At 59.1% G+C, this 21,103-nt stretch overlaps 1 protein-coding gene across 3 annotated transcripts in view; it reads right to left on the minus strand.

Annotated features, from left to right (window-relative positions):
• The window catches only part of EXD3 (exonuclease 3'-5' domain containing 3), an 84,340-nt gene that overhangs the window by 9,561 nt on the left and 53,676 nt on the right, over nucleotides 1-21,103 (minus strand). For all 3 annotated transcript variants that reach the window (XM_032595488.1, XM_030293380.2, XM_032595489.1), the window contains 2 exons: nucleotides 11,504-11,557; nucleotides 11,154-11,285 (listed from right to left, as the gene is read on the minus strand). In XM_032595488.1, coding sequence (XP_032451379.1) covers nucleotides 11,154-11,285; nucleotides 11,504-11,557 — 186 coding nt within the window. The remainder of the gene's footprint in view (nucleotides 1-11,153; nucleotides 11,286-11,503; nucleotides 11,558-21,103) is intronic.

The following is a 21,103-nucleotide window of genomic DNA, read 5'->3' on the forward strand; positions in this document are numbered from 1 at the left end:
GGAGTGGTCGTGGCCAGCAGAACCAAGAGCTGCGCAACAGGCAAGGTCACAGCAACTGTCCTGAAGTCTGCGTCCCTGGAAACGTCTGTGTTCCCACCTGCCCTGGGTGCAGGGCCACCCACACACACACAACCCTGGTCAGCACGCCTGCAGGTGTCTGCTGTGCACAACCAGCGGACAGCTGGCACACAGGTGTAGAGTGCAGAGGGGCACGCCCCAGCCAGGGCCACAGAACGGGCTGGGCAGGGCCAGCAGGCAGCTCGGAGGGGCCCTTGTACACGTTCCTCTCCAGAGGCGACCAGCCCTCCCTGGGCCCAGGACAGCACAGCCCTGTTGGTTGCTTGTAAACACCCTTGGGCCCCCATCAGCCTTGAGCCCCAGGCCTCAGCAAATGGGGGGTGGGTGTGAGGGAGAGAGGAGGGCGGGATAGAAGCCATACCTGGGACTCACCCGGGCACGGGGTATGAGAGAGAACACGTGTTCCTAAGGGTGCAGGGCCTGCCTAGGCTGGGAGCCGAGAAGGGACCCCCGCCCTAAGAAGGACGTGAGTGGGGCCTCCTGCCCAGCCAGCAGCCAGGTCCATGACCTGAGCTCCGCACCACAGGCTGGCTGCCTGGGGAGTTCACACCACCCTGCTTCCCCAGCTCGGTAGGCACTAGGCACCGCTGAGAGTTTTAGGCTCCAGCTGGGAAGTGGGCCCAGGCCACTTGGGTGCCCTCCTTCTGAGCAAGGGGCAGGCTTGTAGAAACCTCACTCCTGCCTGACGGCGAGTGCGGTCCAGGCTCCAAGCGGGGGCCCTGCCACACCCCTGCAGCCCCCACCCCCAGTGGGGGAGGGGGGAGTCATTCTGGAGCCCAGGCCCTGGAAGGCCAAGTTTGGGGATTTCTGACCCACAGGCAGGGCGGGTGGGGGCTGGGCTCAGAAGCTGTGGCATGTTCTAGAGTAATGGGCTATTTCTTGCTCATTTAGAGCAAATTGGAACAAGAGCGAAGCATAAAAAAGCAGAAGAAAAGAAACAGCACTTCGTCCCACCGCCTGGTGGGAGAAGCCGACGCGGCACTGAGAATGGTTTCCGGCACCTTCCTGAGCACATCTACACACGGCCAGCGTCTCGGATGCTCCGGTCAGGGTAGTGGGAGCCCTGGAGGGTCTCAACTTCAGGACACCAGCATCCCTGTTCCCAGGGTGCTTTTCTGCCCATTTGGTCCCTGCCAAGTGCCACCTCCCCCTACAGTCCACACTTGCTGTCCTGAGGCCTCCCCAGGCTGGCTCATCCACCGTGACCGCCCCCAGGGCCAGCCTAACAAATGGCGCCGGGTGCAGGGCCAGAGGGCTGGGATGAAAGGCCACTGGCCTGACACCTTGCCCGGACGGGGCGGGAACAAAGCCCCAGAGGAAGCGGTGAGGCCTGGGTCTGCTCCACACCTCACTCTCCCCCACCATCCAGGCAGCACCTCGTGGGGCCCTGAGCCATCTGCCCCCAAAGGTGATGTGGCCCTGGAGCGGAGCACGACCGCTGGGGCTGGGGCCCTCTTCCAAGACAAGCACATCAGCCAGCTTTGCCCATGAGGACCCTGTTGGCCCCCGGCACGGGGTGTTGTCTGATTGCCCAGAGGAGACGGGACAAGGGGCCAGGAGGACGGAGCCCCCCTCCCTGCAGCTGGCCCACAGGGCATCTGTGAGATGTGACCCCATCCTGCTGGCCTGGGGCGAACGCTGGACAGAAGGGCCAGGACCCAGGCCCTGCAAGGAGCGCGCGGCTGGGGCTGATGCACAGGCCTGCATGGGAAGGTTTTCAAACCCAACCCTGGTGCTCTTCTGTCTGTGGGGCAGGCCCTCCTGCCGGTGGCCTCCAACCTGGATGTCTATGACCCGGGACAGCAGCCCTACAGGGGCCGTGCTCCAGCGCCAGCCCTGCCCCCAGGCCCGGGAAGGCCAGTTCCCATGGGCCCATCCCTTTGTAGGCTCAGGACAGTGTCTCCACAGACACAGCAGGGCCTGGGCACAGTCAGCATTGTGTGGGTTCCCTAGGGGGTCAGGAGCCACTGGCACTGGGGCGTGTGGGGTGCAGGAGTCCCCGAGGGGCTATGACTGGGCACGTGTGTGAAGCTGGCGCCCTGCAGGTGTCTCTCTCATAAGCATTCCGGCATGAAGGGCGCAAGAGCACTGAGGGTGTGTGTGCACGTGAGCAGCACAGAGGCATGAGCAGGAGTGAGTGTGGCTGGGTGTTCCAAGGTGTGGATGAGGGACCTGTGTGACGGGGCGTGTCAGGGCGAGTCACTTCACATGCCCCCTGACCCTGGAAGTGTGTCTGTGTACGAGCAGTCTGTAGACAGGGGCTTGTGTGCACCTCGCCAGGGAGTGCAGGAGGGGTGCTCCCGGGGGCCTCTATTTTCAGTGGCAGGAGACCTGAACATCCACCTCCCCCGGCAGGTGTGGAGGGGACAATGGCATCTGGGACTTTCCCGGCTGGCGACCGGCTCGTGGGGCACAGGCTCAGGCTGATGCCATCTTGTGCAGCCTTCTGAGGCCAGCACCCCGCGACTGGGGCCTTGGCCTCAGAGGCAGACGTGCGGCTGGCGCCTGGAGCCAGACACCCTCCCCGCCAGCCTCCTGCCGGGCCCACCTCCTGCTACAGGGACGGGAGGGCCTGCTGGACTCCCTGGGAGTGGACCCCCCAGCTCCAGAGCTGCCCTCATGCCTGCAGTGGGTGAGGGCGGGCTGACGACTCACAGTGAGGGCCCCAGTAGCCACGGCTGGGGGCGGATACCCCTGAACCTGCAGCAGCACATGGCTGGTCTCTCTGACGGCGAGGGAGGGGGGAAAAGGGCGGTGGGTGGAATGGGCAGAGGGGCACAGCATGCGTGACAGCCAGAGCCTGCCCGAGCAGGAAGCCCTGCCCCGCCTAGGTGTACCCTGGCCAGGGAGGCTCGGGAGGGTCACAGCCCTTCCCCCAGGCCCCTCTGGGGCTTGCAGGCCGGAGCCCTGGGCAGTGGCCACACCTAGGACGGGCGGGTGGGCCTCCTACTTGGCTTCCACTCCCCACCCTGGGTGCCCGGGCTTCTGAAAAGCTCCTCCTCCAGCTGCACCAGCCACAGCCCAGGGCCCACTGGGGGGGACTCCCGTGCAGACCCCCTCGTGGGGGCAGTGAGGCCGACTCCAGCCCAGGCTATCTGAAGCTGGGTGGAATGGACCCCCTTGTTCCAGCTCACTTGGGTGGGCCAGGGCTGACCTTCATGGAGGCAAGCCAAGGTGAGCCAGGGGGCCCAGACTGGTAGCCAAGTCCTGCCCTGCTTCCTCAACCCTGATAGGACACAGTCACAGGCCCCCTCAGGCAGCCAGCGAGAATTTGGGCCCTGAATGCGAATTTCAGATCAAGTGTGGGATGGGATTACAGTTCTATGTGAGAAGGCATTCACTATTTTCTGCGGGGTCTGTATTTGTACTTCGTAAAACCAGTGACCTAGTCTCTGCAGGGTATTAGGAGGAACCGAGGCCCCAGAACCTGCTCCCAGTCAGGGAGACCCTAATGAGGAGTGGGTGCTGTTGTCCCCACGCACAAGGCAGGGTTGGCCAGGGCCCCCTGGGTCGCTCCACGAGGTGTGGGGGGCCAGAGAGCACCTGCCCTAGGTTAAATCCAATACAATCTGGCCTCAGGCCCCGTGTGTGGGGTGCTGTCTGCCTCCCTTTGGCGACCTCAGCAACCCCTAGGCGGCACCCCCTCCAGTAACCCCCCCGCCAGGCGCACCCCCCCCCCCCATCCTGGGGCTCCCGGGCACCCCAGCGCGGCGGGCGCAGCGCGGCCCGTTCCCAGACGGGGGAGGGGCAGCGGGCCGTGAGAACCAGCCGGCGGCCGGGCCGCGTGGGAAAGCGGGAGGAGGGGCGGGCGGGGAGGGCGGGGCGCGCCTGGGAACGGCCCCCGCCCCCGGCCGGCCTTTGAAAGGGCCACTCAGGACACCCGGCCGAGATTCAAAAGCAAACGGTTGCGCCTGCCTTCCCGCGCCAGGACCCGGGGCCAGGGGGGCTGGGGTACCCCTCCCACCTAGGGCCAAGGGAGGCAACGGGGGCGGGGGGGGGGGCAGGCTAAGGAAGTTGGGGAGGGGCCCCGAGGCTGTGCCAGCCGGGATCAGCTCTGGTTGTCCCCCTTCAACAGACAAGTGGAGCCAAGTCCTCAGACAGCAGGCAGCGGCCTGGAAGGGAACTGGAGCCCCGAAGCCTGGGGTCTGAAGCTGTCTGAATGTCTGTGGGGCCTGCCTTTCACTCACAGCAGGCCTGCCCTACTGTGTTCCCAGCCAAGGGAGAGAGGAGCCCCCAAAGTACTCCTCCAAAGAGTGGTGATGCTCTAGAGATTGGGCTGGGGGCCTGGAGGCCTTCCTGGAGGAAGTGACAGACAACCGAGTGGGGAGGGTGGGAGATCAGGTGCCAAGGGGGCCACAGTACGATGGGCCCAGCACTGTGGGGAGCCAGCCTGAGTGGGGGCTGAGCCAGGGCAGGGGTCCCCTGGCCCCCTCCTCCCTGCCTCTTCCCAGGACCACCGAGTCAGGCTAAGAGAGGCGGCTCCTTCCACCACACCTATGCCTTGAAATGCGTTTTCCAAGACGAGGGGAGGAAGCAGCAGTCCTTGCTGGAGCCTGACTCCCCCCACTTCCCCGAAGGACCCTGCACCACCTAGTCCCCCACCTCAAGGGAGGAGTTCGGGCTTGGCCGAGCAGGCCTGTCTCCCTTTGTGGGGTTACTCTTCCAAGGCCCCTCCCTGTCCCTGGCTGGCTGGGGTCCCACCCAGCCCCCATCCTGCCAGAGCAGAGGGCCCTCCAGGCATGCTGCTCTGCCTCGGACGCCCCATCTGCCCTCAGTGACCTCTGGGGTCTACACTTGTCCTGAATGTGCAGGCCCCCTGGGAGGGAGGGAGGAGGGGATATGCGCCACTCCCCAGCCCCAGCCAGGGAGGGAAGAGAGGCTGGGCGGGAGGGGGGGGGGGGCAGTGGGGGTGACTCATGGATGTTCCTGCCCCCCTCCCCGCCCCCCCTGCCCCCCCAGCGCCCTGCTGCAACGGCCATCCAGCCGTTGGTCCCTGCCTGGCAGACCCTGTTTTACCACCCGTGGGCCCTCCCCAGACCCAATCCATGGGTGCCCATGGCCTCCTCTCCCTGCAGCCCCAAGGGGGGCTGGCTGCCGCTGGCTTTACACCCCTGAGGCCAGCCAGGCCTTTCTTTCTGTATCTAGGGTTGAGTGGACAGTGGGTCCGCGCTCTCAGGCCTGCCGTCCCCATCCAGGCCCATGGCCACCCACCACGCAGCTCGCTGCCCCCTGGCTCTGGGGCCCCACTTCTGCTTTGGGGCTGGCAATCGTTCAAAAGGAAGAAGAGTGCCCACCTCCCCGGTCAGATGCCAGCCAGGCCCCCAGGCAAGGGTCAGTCCCCTGGAAGGGCCGTTGGGTCCCTGAGAAAGCAGCTGTGGGCAGTGTAAGGACACACAGGCAGGGCTGCTGCCAAGACAACTATTTGCGGACGCTGAGATGTGAATTTCACACGATTTAGCCGCAGGCTGCGGGGTGCCGACACCAGGGGCAGGGTGTCTGTCTCAGCCTGCCGGTAACCCCGAAGCTGGCTGTGTGCGGCCTCGGTGTGCCTCAGTCCCTGAGCCCCAGGCTCCCTCGGCCGGTGTGGGGCTGTTCTGCCCTCCAGCCCGGAGGCCCGGCTGGTCACCAGGGGCTCTGCCCTCCCTCCATTTCTTCAGAGCCCGGTCCTCGGCCATGTCTGGCCAGTGGTTCTGGACAGCTCCGTGGCTGGGGGCTGCGCAGCGGGTGTGGAGGTGTGGAGCGGAGAGGGGGAAGGACCTAGGTCCTCAGAGACACGACCGTACCCCCAGACAGTGTGTCGTGGGCGCCAGGTGTGGTTTCACTGTCCGAGGTGTCTTAACTGGCCGCAGGCCCAAGACGACAGCACTGGGGGTGCCCCCGCGGCCAGCTGTGCCTGGCCCATCCTCTGGTACGTGTGGCCGCCAGCTGACCAGCGGAGGGACGCCCTGGCCCAGATGGCTAGGCCTGCACTGTCCTGCCTGAGGGGACCTCCCCACCGTCCTTGCCCCAGACTCCCAGGGGTCTGTCTTTGGCCTGCACCAGCTCCTCAGGCCCAGGGCACACTGGCCTGACTCGGGGCCATGGATGCGTCTGTCCAGGCCACCAACAGTCCACCTGCATGCTGAGTGTCCACGCACCTGTGGACACTGGATGAGCACATATGCCCCGTGGCCCTGTGTCCAGTGTGGTCCCCTCACAGCGTAGCCAGGCCAGCCTGTCACCCCTTCTGAAAGTGGACAGGACGTGGGCTCACTTTTCCATCAACATTCCGGGGGTCCAGCCAGAGAAGCCCCATCCAGATGGGCCTCCAGATCGCTGGAGGGAAGGCCCATTAAGAAGCACGTGATCGCTGACGGCCGGGTCTTGGAGCACAGCCCACACAGACTGATGTGTGAAGGAGAGAGGGGCTGGGTACCCGGCTGGGCGCCTGGCGTGAGCTGGGCTGGGGGGACTCACACGTCAACCCTCCCGGACACTGGCCCAGAGGAGCCCTGGCAGGTCTCAAGGCCATGAGCACAGGACTGGCCCTAGGGCCTCCTCTCAGCCCAGGCCACTTCGCGGGGTGGCACAGGTGCCACTTGTGTAGCCGTGGAGGATGAGGGTCTCGTGGAGACGAAGCAGGCGGTGCTGACTGCTGGATGGGCCAGGGCCAGGGGTGCGACCCAGGAGTGCCAGGGCCCTTCCTAAAGCGGCTGGGGTCAGATCGGAGCCACCAGAAACTGGGGGCGGGGGGGGGGGCCCAGGCCATTGGGCCCGGGCCCTTAGTCCCCAGGGCCATCTGGCGGGAACTGAAGCTGGGCTCTGGCCGAGGACCAGGGCTTTTCTGGAAGGGAGGCAGGGCAGGGGGGTGGCCCTGCAGGCTGTGGGGCCTGGGCCCACCCTGTTGTCAGCCCCCAGGGACCGCACTGGGACATCACCCTGGCTAGCATCCCAAGGCTGGGGGCGCACTGGCCTTAATCCCTGCCAAAACCTGCCTGGTGGACCCCACTGTCCTTGAGGCCCCATGTCGGCACGGAAACCCGACGCCAGCTGCCCCCAACCCATCCTCCCCCAGAGCCCCCCGCTGCTCCCCCTGCCGCCTAGGAGCCGGCGGGCCAGGGTCTCTCCCTGTGCAGGGTGGTGGCCACCCCTCCTGCAGCCTTTGTGCCTGTGTGACCCTGGGGGCACGGAGTGTGGGAACGGGGCTGGGGGCCACGGGACACAAAGGCTGGGGAGGGGCGGGGTCAGCGGCCACTGCCCCTCTTCCTGTCGGCCCCTAGTCTGGTCGTCAGGAAAGAGGGAGGGTCTGCAGGAATGGGCTGGGCACAGGTGTCCCCGCTGCCCCAGGTTCTGGGCATGGGTGCTGGGAGGTGGCTGCCTGCAGTCCCCCTCACATCCCCAGGCCAGGGGAGCCCTCTGCTTGCATCCGTCCCCTGCCAGACATCAGTCTGGGCCGGTGTCCACCTCCACCCCGGGGGCCCCCCCGCCCAGCCCTGTTGTGTCCTGAGTGTCTGTGAGCCTGTAGCCTGAGGCCCGACCTCTTCTAGCTGCAGGCTCCTCTCTGACCCAACACCCTCCGTCTCCTGGGGACCCTGTGGCCAGCACTGCCTGAGAGCTCCCCAAGGCAGGGTCACCGTCCTGCAGTGGCCTCCCCTCCCGGGTGCCCGCTTCCGGAGGCCAACGTCACTGACTCCTAGGACACGCCCTACTTGCACACGGGGACCACAGCCTGCTCCCCACCATAGCGGAGGGGGACCAGAGGGACAGTAAAAATAGACATTACACTTGGGCCATGTCAGGGGTTCCTGCTTACGCTTTTTTTTTTTTTTTTTAACTCCAATCTCTTTGATAAAATATTTTCCCATAGCGGACGGCACTGGGAACATCCATTTGGCGGATGTTCCTGACGGACGATCCCAGGCCCAGGTGGCCATTTTCAGGGGTCCGTGACCCTGCCCGCCACAGGAGACCCACCACCCCCTCACCCGAGCCTCCCTGCCCACCTCTGGCCTCCACCACGTGGCTCCCTGTCCTCACGTGCAGATGCCCCAGAAAGTGGACCCTGTGCCCAAGGCACATGCCGAGTGTCAACACAGCTTGGAGGCAGGTGCTGGGCACTAGAGTGGGGCACGGCCATGGACCCCTGGCCGGGCACCTAGCCCAGGCCTGGACCAGCCCTCTCCCATTCTGACTTGCTTCCCGCCTTGGACCCTGATGCACCAGCCCAGAGAGTGGCCAGGCTCACTCTGGGAATGCCTGTGTGTCAAGTGGGTTTTCCCTCCGGGAATGGCACTAAAATAGCATAAGGAAGGAAAAGAAAATGGAAAGTCAGCCTGGCAGTGGGAGGTCTCCAGGGAGACAGCCAGCTCCAGCCCGGGCCGGGCGGCAGGGGCTCTGAGCCAGCGTCCAGGGTGCGCAGGCCCCACTGGAGCACAGGGCGGGGCCCTGAGGACAGAGGCCCTCCCTGGGTCAGTCCTGCGTGTGACGCTCCCTGCTGGTCAGCGGCCGGCACTTTCTCATGTCCAGACCGGCTCGAAAGCCAGTCTAGCCCATGGGGCCACGTGGAGCCAGCCTAGTGGCTTCGCTGAGCTTTGGGCCATCGCCTGGGAACGTCTGTGGGGCACCTCTTCGGGGCTTCTTGGTGCTTGCCACCCATCTACCTTGCCTGGCCCTGAGAACAGCGGGGCACTGGGTGGGGAGTAGGGGTGGCCAGTGTGCAGGATGGGGTGGTTGGGCGTTCCTGGCTGTTTCTCAGGCTGAGCTCCTGGGGTTCAGCTGGGAATGCCGTGGCGGAGGGGCTCCAGGAGCTCTGGGTGGGAATGTGGCCGGAGGCCTGCCCAGACCTGTGCTCACAATGACCGGGTATTTGGTCTGAGAACATGCGGGGGGACCCCGGCCTCAGGCCCAAGCATTAATACCACCAGCTCCCTGACACAGAGTAAGCTTAGTCCTCCCACCGCTTCCCCAGATGTCTCTGTGGTGACCATGGCCAGTTCCAAATTTAGAAATCCTGGCTTCTCAGAAACCCCTTTCTCTGCCCACTTGGCTCCATAAAGTTGGCCTTTCAGGCTCCTTGTGCACATTCCTGGACCCTCCCACACAGTTATCTGCCACCCAGGGAGGGTCCTGCCCTGGGGCACACCCAGCACACTTTCTTTTGGAGCTGAGCTCAGCTGGAGGCCACTGGCCAGCCTTGGAACCAGAAGCTCTCCGGGCCCTTTCTTGACAAAGGCCCATCAGGCGTCCACACGCAGCCTTACGCCTGTGCTCCTGCCTGCTGCCTGTCAGCCAGCGCCTGACTGCAGCCACACACAGGGGTCTCCGCCTGGGACGCCCCCTCCCGCTCCCCCCCCCCCCCGAGCCTGGGGTGGCTGCCCTCTGCTTCTTGGCCAGTGCAGTCACATGGCACCAAGTCGTGGACCCTGTCTGTCCTCCTCCCCAGCTAGTCTTGGCGGAATGCGTATATACCTCAAATAAGGACAGTGCTGGGCAGAGCTCCCGAGCCGAGGCTTCCCCTTCCCCATGCCCGTCCCCAACCTAGAGGGCCTGATGCGTGGGCCTCCAGACCAAGACCCCAGGGAGCCCAGACCCAGCGCCTTCCCTCCCTGCTGGCCAGGGGCAAAGCCTGAAACCCGAGCCCACTCCTCACCTGCTACAGATGCCACCTCTCACTTGGGCTCCATCCCCCCCCCCCCCCGCCACCTGCTGCAGCCAGAATAGGTCTTAGCACCTCTGTGCCCCCGGACGGTGTCCCCCCCGGTGGGTTGTCTTCTGTCCTGGGTGCTGGAGAGCTGCCCTCTCTGGCCAGGGCACTTGCTGGTCCCCTATCAGGGCTGGTGCAACTCTGCCTCCCAGCCTTTGAACTGGCTCCATACTGCACCCACCCCACCTCCCTGGGGCACATTCTGCATCCTGCCCCTCGCACCTGGCAGGGCAGGGGGGCTCTACAACTGCCCAGGGCGGAGGGGCAGGTGGGGCCGTGGACACTCTTCCGTGTGCGGCTGCCCTCGGTGCCCTCGCAGGCCTGAAGGAGGTCAGCCTGCTCCCCAGCATGAGGCTTCCCGGGGCACGGGTGGGGGTTTCCTCCCAGCTACCCAACTTCCTGTTTTCTCAAGAAAACTTAGCAGCAGAGGCTCTGAAAAGCTCATTAAAATGCCTCCCAGGCATCCCGGACGTCCTGGGGTCTTTACAACACTTGTCGGCTTGAGCACAGACAAAGAGAGGCCGCAGACAAGGTTCCTGTCCTGCCAGAGCTCGCTGAAGGAAAAGGCCCCGCGGTGCACTTCCCGCCACCGGGATGACCGCAGTCATTTCTGGCAGGGCCGGGGACCCGGGGTCGGCACAGGCTGTACCTGAAGCTGGGTAGAGGGGGGTCCAGGACCTGAAGAAGGGCCTCCCTCCCTCCTGTCTCCCTCACACTCGGCTGCATGCCTGCCCTCAGGGTGCCCCATCTCCAGACACAGGCACAGCAAGGTGGGATGATGTCCCATGAGCCTGGCTGGAGACCCTAACCCCTACCCCCCTGCGCTGCAGAGGTGAGGCCCAGTGTCCACCAAACAACTGGGCTTGGAGAGGTGCTCCTCACAGAGCTTCATCATGGCCCCAACTCCAAATATTCCGGGAATAGCCAGCACTCTGCACCAGGAGCCACTGAGGTGCACTAGGACTGTGCCCTGTGGGGACCCCATGCCTCAGTGCAGCCACGCCCCGGCCTGCACCACCTCCCCCTAAGCCAGATATGGGGGCTAGGACTCGGTGCACCCAGGCCGGCAGAGAAGGGAGAGGAGGGCGCCCCGTCCCTGGTCCGAATCGGCAGACAGGACCCAGGCCTCAGACCCCTCTCTGATCTTAACCCTAGACATGGCTTTCCCGACCCAGACCTTTCTAGACGTTAGAATGGACCCAGTGGCGCCCATCTGCCCCAGATGGGGTGGCGGCGGCGGCCGCTTGGAAGGGCACAAACGCCAAAGCACATGACCTCTGTTGTCTTGCCACCAGCCAGAGACACGCTGGGTCTCCTGTCACAGCAGTGGCTTCCTGACAGCCCTGGGGCTCACACACTGGCCCAAGGCAGGCCGGGGGCAGGTGGGACTCACCTGGCAGCGGCTGAAGATGTCTGCGTGGGTGACTCGAACGTTGAAATGCCTGAGCACGGCCTTGGCCTGCTGACGGGCCTTGAGGGAGCAGTCCACCCAGAGGCAGCGCCCAGCCCCGACCTGGGCCCGGAGCTGCACGGAAGCACAGCCGCTGAGCCGTGGGCACAGGCCCACCTCCCCTCCCTGGGCTCCGGGGCCAAGGGCTCCTCCCCCCCAGCTCGTCCCCCCAAGTGGGACAGCCGTCAGCCCCCACTCCCACTAGCCCCCGCAGCGAGCAGACCCCGAGGGCGGTGGCCCAAGGGCCAGGCTGAGGCTCCCTTGGAAAGATGAGCCATCTTCAGGGCCCCCACCTTGTGGTATGGCAGCCCCGACGTCAAGATGATCCTTCCCTCCTGCCTGGCAACCTGTGGGGAGGCAGAGAGACAGGTGAGGGGCACGCTGGTTCCAGGACAAGGGCTACTTCTGCCCCCGCCTCTGCCCTGTCCGGCCTCTGCTGCCACCACCGCTCACCCACACCCCCACCCCCCACCCCGGCCTCCAGGCTGCCCGCCTGGGGCCTGCGCGGCCAACGGAGTCCTGGGCCGCTGCCTCATCGTGCAGATCGGGTCTTAAAATCATGCAAACATTTTACATAATTGCAAACAAAATTTGAAATCAAAAAAGCAATCTCTAAAAATCCAAAGATGACGAGACCAATGAACTGCAGAGAAAGAAGTCTTCCAAGCGCCCTGAAAGCGCGGCGAACTGACCGCGCAGCTCCAGGCTGCCGTGCTAGCGGCCAGGGCGAAGACGCCGGGCAGCGGTCCTGTCGCTGGTGCTGACTCTGGCGGCGTCCCTCGAAACGCTCGCTGCCAACTGTGCCAAGGACAGATGGCCGACGCTGGTGCTGAGCTGGGTCCGGGTGGGAGAAGGAAGGGTGAGCATGGGAACCAGGGAGGTGGCACCACGGCTTCAGGCCTGACGGGAGCTTCGGTACGAATTTCACACGTGCGTGTGCACGTGCGTGCCTGTGTGTGCACACACATTGAAAAGCATTTCATCACTCTGTCTACCACAAAGGCCTCCAAATGAGAACAACCATGTAGCCAGGAGCAGCCTGTGCCCAGACTGGTTTCCAAACAGGTGGAAAGGGAATCGGGCTTTTTTTGGAGAACTTAGCTGACTCCAGGTCTGAGGCAGAAAATGCACACAGTGAGGCGGGCACATCTCGCCATGTCAGAAAGCAAAGAAGTCATCAAAGTCCACAAGTGCCACGTGAAAAGGACTGAGGACCCAAGGAAAGCTCTCACATGCCACAGGGGGGCAGGGCACCCATCAATGAGGTGACAGCAGCAATGCACAGAGACGTCAAACACGGCGATATTGATGGGTTTGGCACATTCTAAACAATCCCTAGTGATCTCTGAAGTGTGCAAGGGGCCAACGCAAAAATGTAAGAGTTAAAACTATAAAAATCTCTTTTTTTAAGTTCATTTGTTTATTTTGAGAGAGAGAGAGAGAGACAGCATGAGCAGGGGAGGGATCGAGAGGGGGTGTGGAGAGAGGGAGAGAATCCCAAGCAGGCTCCACGGTGCCAGCTGCGGAGCCCGATACGGGGCTCGAACTCACAAACCATGAGATCATGACCTGAGCTGAAACCAAGAGTTGGATGCTTAACCGACGGAGTCATGCAGGTGTCCCTAAAACTAAAAGAAAACTAAAAACTAAAAATCTTAAAAGAAAACGTGGTGTGGGAAATGCCATGGCATTGTATTTGGCAGTGATTTCTTGGATATGGCACCAAAAGCAAGGCCAACAAAATTAAAAACAGAAAAATTGGACTTCATGGAAATTTAACACTTGTACATCATAGGACACTATCGAGAAAGTGAAGAGTGAGTGAAGATATTTGCAAATCATGTATCGGCTCTGGGATTAATATCCAGAATGTATAAAGAACTCCTACAAGTCAGCAACAAAAAAGCAAATAACCCAATTAAAAGTGGCCCAGGGGCTTAAATAGACATTTCTCCAAAGAAGACGTGCAGATGGCCAACAAGCACATGAGAAGACACTCAACATCTTTAATCGTTAGAGAAATGCAAATGCAAACGACGAGATACGACTTCACACCCATTAGGGGAAATAAGTGTTAGTGAGGATGTAGAGAGGTTGGAGCCCTCATGCGTGGCTGGTTGTAATAAAATGGTATATTCACCATGGAAAACAGTATGGCAGCGTCTCAAAAAGTTACACGTAGAATCATCATATGATCCAGCCATCCCGCTTCTAGGCACAGTCACACAGGAACTGGAAGCGGAAACTTGAACAGATACTTGGGACAGAAAGGTGCGCACTGGCATTACTCACAACAGCCAGAAGGTGGAAAGGACCCAAGCGTCCAGGTGAGTGGGCGCACGCGCACACGCACACACACATACACACACGCGCACATGCGCGCGCACACACACGCACACACGCTGGAATTTATTCAGCTTGAAGAAGGAAGGAAAGCCCAACACGCTACAATGTGGATGAACCCTGAAGACATTCTGCTCCGTGAAATCACCCAGACACAAAAGGACAAATACTGTACGATTCTGCATATATCAGGTGTTCAGAAAAATCCAACTCATAGAGAAAGAAACTAGAATGGTGGGTCCCAGGGGCTGGGGGAGGGGGATGGAGAATGTTTAATGGGTACAAAGCCTTTCTTTAGGATGATGAAAAATTTCTGGAGCTAGATAGTGGTGAGGGTTACACAACACTATGAGTCCTTAATGTTACTAAGTGTACACTTAAGAATGGTTAAAATGATCAATGTTTTGTATATTTTACCCCAAAAAAGAAGAAAAAAAGCAATAAAGCGAGTGGTTACCTTGTAGTGATAACAAACATACGTCTGTGTGATGAATAAAAAACAAAATAAACAAACACAACTGAAGTAGATATGAAGAAAGAAGCAAATGAATGGAAAGTTAAGAGAAAATATACAGACAAGGTATACGGAAATGACCAAGCATAGGGGCGCCCGGTGGCTCTGTCGGTTGAGTGTCCGACTTCGGCTCAGGTCATGATCTCACGGTCTGTGAGTTCAAGCCCCACGTTGGGCTCTGTGCTGACAGCTCAGAGCCTGGAGCCTGATTCTGTGTCTCCCCCTTTCTCTGCCCCTCCCCTGCTCATGCTTTCTCAAAAATAAATAAGCCTAAAAAAAAAAAGAAGAAAAGAAAAAAAAGAAATGACCAAGTACTGATGACAAACATCTCAACAGCAACGACGGACACCAAAAAACAATGGGCTATTTTCAAAGTTTGTCAAACTATAGTTATAAACCCAGAACACTCTCTTTCAGGAGAGAGGACATAGAGATTTTTCAGGGAAAAATAGCCCCAGTGAAATGATGTAGTAAAAGAAGTTCTTTTAGCAAGAAAGAGCTTGCTTTTTCTTGGAGCAAGTTCTGTTGTACAAGGGCACATGCACACAGCATAAACTCTACAAGCCATCAAATACACAAATATGACGTCTAATTAGAATCAAGAAAAACCACATTGTGTTAAAATATTGGAAAATAACAACAGGTAAGTTGGGAGGGAGAAAACCGACTTGATCTAAGATCCTCGTATTAACTTCAACCCTAGACAACGTTAACTCAGATATAAATGTTAAAATTTCTAGCATAATCTCTAAAAGAACAGAAATATAACTTATAGGGGCACCTGGGTGGCTCCGTTGGTGAGCGTCTGACTTGTGACTTTGGCTCAGGTCACGATCTCACGGTTCGTGACTTGGATCCCCAACTTGGGCTCTGCGCCGACATCGTGGAGCCTGCTTAGGATTCTCTCTCTCCTCTCTCTGCATCCCCTCCCCCCCAAATAAATAAGAAATGGAATTTATAACTTTCAAACTAATAGAAAAATAGAACAAGGGTGAAAAGCTAAAAGAATGTTAAGAAACAAAGGGAAAAAAGAACAGAAGTAGAAGCAACAGAAAACAGAAGTTAGGGGAGCACAACTGAACCCAAAGGGTATTAGCAATTACATTAAACGCACACAGACTAACCTAATAATTTAAAAAGCAAAGATTGTCAGACTAGATTTTTTTTTCACATTTAGCTAGAAGCATCTTATAAGAAACGCATATAATACACCTAATCAACAAGGGTAAAGGAAGGTTGAAAGTAAAAGGACGAGGAATGATATACAAATACTAACCAAAGAATACTGGAGAAATGACGTCAATATTAGTTAAAATAGACTTTATGGCAAAGAGCATTAGTAGAGCCAAAGAGGTTTATTATTAGGTAATAATTGTAAAAGATTTCAAACAAGAAGATATAAGAAGTCTAAAAATTATATGCATGTGCACCTAATAACATAATTTAAAAACATATAAAGCAAATGCTGACACAACTACAAGAAGAATTTGATGAACCCACCATCATAGGAGACTTCAGTACAGAGAATTAGGCAGAAAAATAATTGAGGTACAGATGATTTGAGAAATACATTAATTCAGTTTGATCTACTGAGTATGTGTATGTATGAGAGAGAGAGAGAGAGAGAGAGAGAGAGAGAGAAATGAGCATGATTAGAGGAGAATATGTATCCTTTTAAAACCCACATGGGGGGGCACCTGGGTGGCTCAGTCAGTTGAGTGTCGGACTTTGGCTCAGGTCATGATCTCACGGTCAGTGAGTTAGGGTCCCGTGTCGGGCTCTGTGCTGACAGCTCAGAGCCTGGAGACTGATTCTGTGTCTCCCTCTCTCTCTGCCCCTCCCTGGCTCATGCTCTGTTCTCTCTCTCAAAAACGAATAAATGTTAAAAAAAACATTAAAAACAAAAACCCACATGGAACATTGATTAAAAAGATCGTCTACTTGGCTATATAAGGCAAGTCTTCACAAACATCTAAATTAGCACTATATAGACGATGCTCCTTGATTACTATTCAGTTAGGTTAGAAATCCATTTTAAAAAGAGAACTAAAAAGCTCTAAAACTCCAAGCTTTCTGAAATTAGAAAATAGTTTTCTAGAGAACTCTTGAGTCAAATAAGTAATTGTAACAGGCACTCAAAAATTATTACAACTATAGAATGAGAAAAGTACTACAGATCGAAACTGATGGAATGCAGTGGAAACGGTACTTCAAGAAAAAATTTATGGTCTTGAATGTTTACATCATCAAATTCAAAAGGCTGAAAGTTAAGGAGCTAAGGAGCACCCCACTTGGAAGTAACCCCAAGAAAGCAAAAGGAAGGAAACTATAAAGATAAGAATAGAAGTTAATGAGACAGAAAACAAGAATGAGATAGAAAGGGTCAACAAACCAGATACCAGTACTTTGAAAAGACTTATTAAGTTAACAAATCTCTGAAGATCAAGAGAAACGGAGGAGCGCGAGTGCCCGACGGTGAGACCGGAAGCGTGAGTGCTGCAGACACGGCGGGACTCACGCAGAGAACACCAACGACGGTGTGGTTCTGGGACACGGGGCGGGAGGGACACGTTCCAGAAAAAGATTAATTACCAAAAGTGACCCAAGAAGATGCAGACAACTAAACAGTCCTATAATTATTAACTAAGAAAGAATCAGCTCTAGAAACCCCTTCCCCTAACATGCCAGGCCCGGAAGCCTCGCAGGAAGTCAGCCAACATTGGAGGAGAAGAGAATTCAAATATGAGTCCAAGCTGCAGAACGAGGGAAAACGCCTCCACGTGCTTACGAGGCCAGAAAAGAGGGCGACGAAAGGAGCAGTGCTGTGTCAGACGTGTTCCTGGGGGGGCCCAAACTTCCCACATAAGACCTTCAAGCCGAGGCCAGCGGTATAGGAAAGGGTCACAAGCTGGGCCAAGACAGGTCCAGCCACGGAGGTTATCGCGGTTGCTGCAGAGGCAGCTTTCGGCAGATCCCCATCGCCTTCGTGACGGGAGGGCAGCCGGGCATCGGCTTCGTGCTGAAACAGCCCCTGGGCTTCGGAGGGCGCGGGGCAAAGAGGCTACCGCTTCTGCGCAAGTGAGCGAAGGATAGGAAAAGGGCAGAAGCCGAGGCTGAAAGGATTGGAGAGGGAGGAAGGACAGCTGTCCGTAGGCGGTGGGTCCGCAGGAGGCCCCGAGACCTGACTGCCGGCTCAGCAGAACTGAGGAGACTTTCAGCAGGCTTCTGGGTGTGAGATCAATTCTTGGCAAAACCGCCAAGTTCCTGGGTGAGCTCCGCGGAGCGAGGCAGTGGGGCTTGGTGGAGAGGGCCGGAGCAGACAGGTGGGAGGCCGCCTCCCTCCCCTCACCTGACCGTCAGTGCAGTTCCAGGCTTTACCCGAGCGGCTGGGCTCACCCCACCTCCTGCCAAGGTGAAGAGCAAAGCCAGAGGGATGGAGACAGGGGAGACCTTTCCAGGGCAGGGTCCCCAAACCCCCCAGGCTCACTGGCTCACTAGAAGGACTCGTATGTGTTCTCGTTAATGGCAAAGACTGATTCTGGGGCAAGGATACGAAGCAAAACGAACACGTGAAAAGGCACACGGGCGAGGGGCTAGAGGCACGGGGTGCACCCAGCAGCAGGGGCACGCGGCAGGGAGAGCTGGCTGTCACGCAAAGCCGCAGGGGCTGTACTGGGGCCGGGTACACGGGCACCTCGGCCTGGCCTACGCCCAAACTGCCGACTCCCAGGGAGACGGGGGGGGGGGGGGGGGGGGGGGGGGTCCACATAGAACACACGCTGTGTGGACGCTGCAGGCACGGTGAGCCACCTTCAGCATTTCAGGAAAGTGCCGTATCGGCGAGGGAACGGTCTGCTGGCCAAGCGCTTCTGCACGGGCCTCTCGAAGGACGGCGTCAGGCCCGCTCCACCGACTTCCTCACCGAGCACGTCGTAGAGCTGGAGGCGGCAGCAGCTGGTGAACACAGCTTGGTCGGTAACCAGAGATCGGCGAATTAAAATACACGATACAGGTCCTCACGCCGACAGGACGGGCGAGGACAGCTTGGTGCCAGTGGTGAACTTGGCTTGTTCCCACTTGCCCGTCCAGAGGCGCAGACCCTGGCTCTGCTGTCCCGAGATCTCAGGCCTGCGGCTTCTCCTGGGCAGATACGGAAGCTCTGCGGTCCCCCATGAGGGCTGTGAACACGAAGTGTGAGGCCCACGCCCACTCCTTCCCTTCGCCACTTTGTCTGGCTGATTCCACGCGCTGGTTACTTTGACTAAAACGTCCTGAGGCGTTCACCAGTCTCTTCTTCCGTAGGTATTTGGTAAGGATATCCAGGGCAGGCAAGATTTTGAGGGCCTTTTGCCACGTGATGCCACGGATTCCCAGCGACCTGTCTCCTGTGGGAGACCCTGCCGTTTAAGGTCGTCAGATTAGAGCACCGAGTTGGAAACCCCGGACCCCACTCAGAGGACCCCTCCTGAAGGCTGCGCTCTGGAACCACATCTGGCACCAGCGTCTGTAGGAGCTACGGTCGCCCGGAGAAGCAGCACCAGTCGGAGGCATAAACAAGGAACTGGCTCTCGCTCACGTGGCTGGCCAGGTGCACCTGAAGTCCACCGGGTGGCCCATCGGGGGCGGGTCATGAGCGGCAGGACACCACAGGCACAGCCCAGAGCTGTCACCGGTGGGTGGACTTTCTCCTCAAATTCCGGCTTCTGCCGAGGGAAGTCCTTCCCTGAGGACTCGGGCTTGGTGGGCGCCCTCATGCCCTCACGGCCCTCCATAGCCTTTCGTGAACTCAAACTCTGACCTCTTCTCCATGGCACCTGGCTTCCCCTCGGCCACCCTTTGGAAATCAATCACTTGATTTTAGCATCTTCCACGGTCCCACCAGACTGAGAAGCCCCCCCCCCCCCCCGACCCCGTCACCCAGTCTGGCTCCTCTTTGCTGAAGAGACCTTCTCCCAGCTGACCCTGTCCTCTCCCACTCGACGAGAAGCAGCAGGAGGCCCCGGGATGTGCCCTGAGCACATGCGTGGGGGCCTCAGGTCTGGGGGCCTGCCTGACCAGCGCAGGACACGGCGCCCCGTTCTCTGCAAGCACCCCGCCTGCCTGCAGGGAGGACGCCCCTCGTGCCCCGGGGCCCTCAGCAGCAGAGCCTCGTTTCCCTCCAAGAACGAGCTTGTCCGTGCACTAGCAGCGGTACAGGAGGCGGGACCTCGAGGACAACTGCCCGCATACAGAACACACAGTCCCCTCGTGGGAGTTCTGATGAGGGAACACACGGTCCGGAAAGGTCCACGGAGGAGGACGGAGAGCAGCCAAGGGACCCAGCAGCTCTCTCTGGAAAGTGCCCGAGGCCCTGCCCCCGCGAGACCATCACCTCCCAGAGCGTTTCTGGCAGCAGACAAGCAAAAGGGCGCGAAGCTTCCTACTCTGGAGGCCCTGAAAATGCAGAATCCAGTCACAGCTTTGATCAAAAGGCCTGCTGGGCAGAAATGAGTCCAAGGGACTTTGGAAACTGGATGGCTGACACGAGTCCACAGCAAGTACGACACCAGGGCAGGGTCCGGGTCTGGCTCACACCTCCGTCCACAGGTTTGCACCGCGGAGAAGGACCACCCACAAATGCCGCCTTTGCCAGGGTGGGCCGGGCATCTCTTCTCAACTGAAGTTGGTGCGTTTTTAGGTCTGAATCCCAGCCCCGGCCGGCCCAGCAGCACTGAGCGGACCCTGCTTCTGTCTCACGACCTTCAACGCCTTCTACCCGCAGTCCGCCAAGGCTGGCCAGGCTTCAACCCCGGTGCCCCAAACCGCCCTTGATTGCCAAGCTCCTTCCACGTCCGTCCATCCGTCTGTTCCGGCAGCGCCACACGCTCTGCCACCAGGACCTGCGCTCCCTCTCTTGTGCGGCCGGAACGTTTCCCCCAGGCACCACTCTGCAGAAGCTGGGTTGCGGCCGGGCTCTGGGGGCGGGGGCAGACCCACCGGGCAACACCACCCTGTGCCTTGACTCCGACTCCTGCCTCCTGTTTCTGCTCTGAAGGGCTCATGTGATGATGCTGGGCCCACCGGAGTGATTCGAAATACTCTCTTGATTACGGACTGATTGCAAGTTGATTAGTAAATTACATCTTTAAATCCCTTTTGTCACACAATATAAAAAAGCACAGGTATAACAGGGGCGTTTAAGGAACACGGGAGCCAAACCCCGTCTCCCATGTGCTGGTGATCACACGCTCTCTGGGGGGCTGGTGGGAAGACACCGCCCCCCTGGCTCATGAATTCCTTGACCGATGACGTCCGGTCTGGAGTCCCCGAGAAGCCAGGCTGGCCACCTTGGTCTTGGCACCCCACAGGCTAAAAGCAGCCGTAGCTGGGAAACAGGTGTTTTCTACAGGGACGGTGGCCAGGGCCAATACCAGGACAGGCCCCTGGGAGAAGTGGCCGATGAGGGGCCAGAGATGGGGGAGAGCGCCACCAACCCCTCACGAACGGCAGGGGCAGGCAGCCTGGGGCAGGCTCCATTCTTTTGGCCTCAGCTTCCTCATTGTGGGGGGGGGGGGTGACACCAAGAATAGCCACCCACAAGTGCTGGATGTGTCGGGGGGCTGAGCCACGAATGGCCGGCCCTGCCTGGACCCAGTACATCATATACAGGCAACCATGGTGGCTGCTTGCTCTGGGGCTCCCGGGCCACAGACAGATCCCAGCGCTCTGACGTCTCAGGGCCGCCACGGGCTCCGTGCTGCAGCCAGCCATCCAGTGAGCCTGGGGACCCGTTCCCAGAAGGACGTTTGCAAAGGCACAAAAGAAACCACGATTAACGGAAAACTACATTACAGCCACGTTTGTGCTCCCCTACAGCAGCGTGACCGGGAGCAGCCCAGGTGACCATCCATTCACACAGCAGGACACTATTTGGTCGTAGAAAGGAAGGAAGCAACGGCACATACAAGAACATAGATGAACCCGGAAAACGTGCCGAGTGAGCACAGCCAGACTCCAGAACAGCCTCCCCCGCCCCCTGGGAACAGACACGGGATGG

The sequence above is a fragment of the Lynx canadensis genome, chromosome D4 (genome assembly GCF_007474595.2).
Source record: "Lynx canadensis isolate LIC74 chromosome D4, mLynCan4.pri.v2, whole genome shotgun sequence".
NCBI lineage: Eukaryota > Metazoa > Chordata > Mammalia > Carnivora > Felidae > Lynx > Lynx canadensis.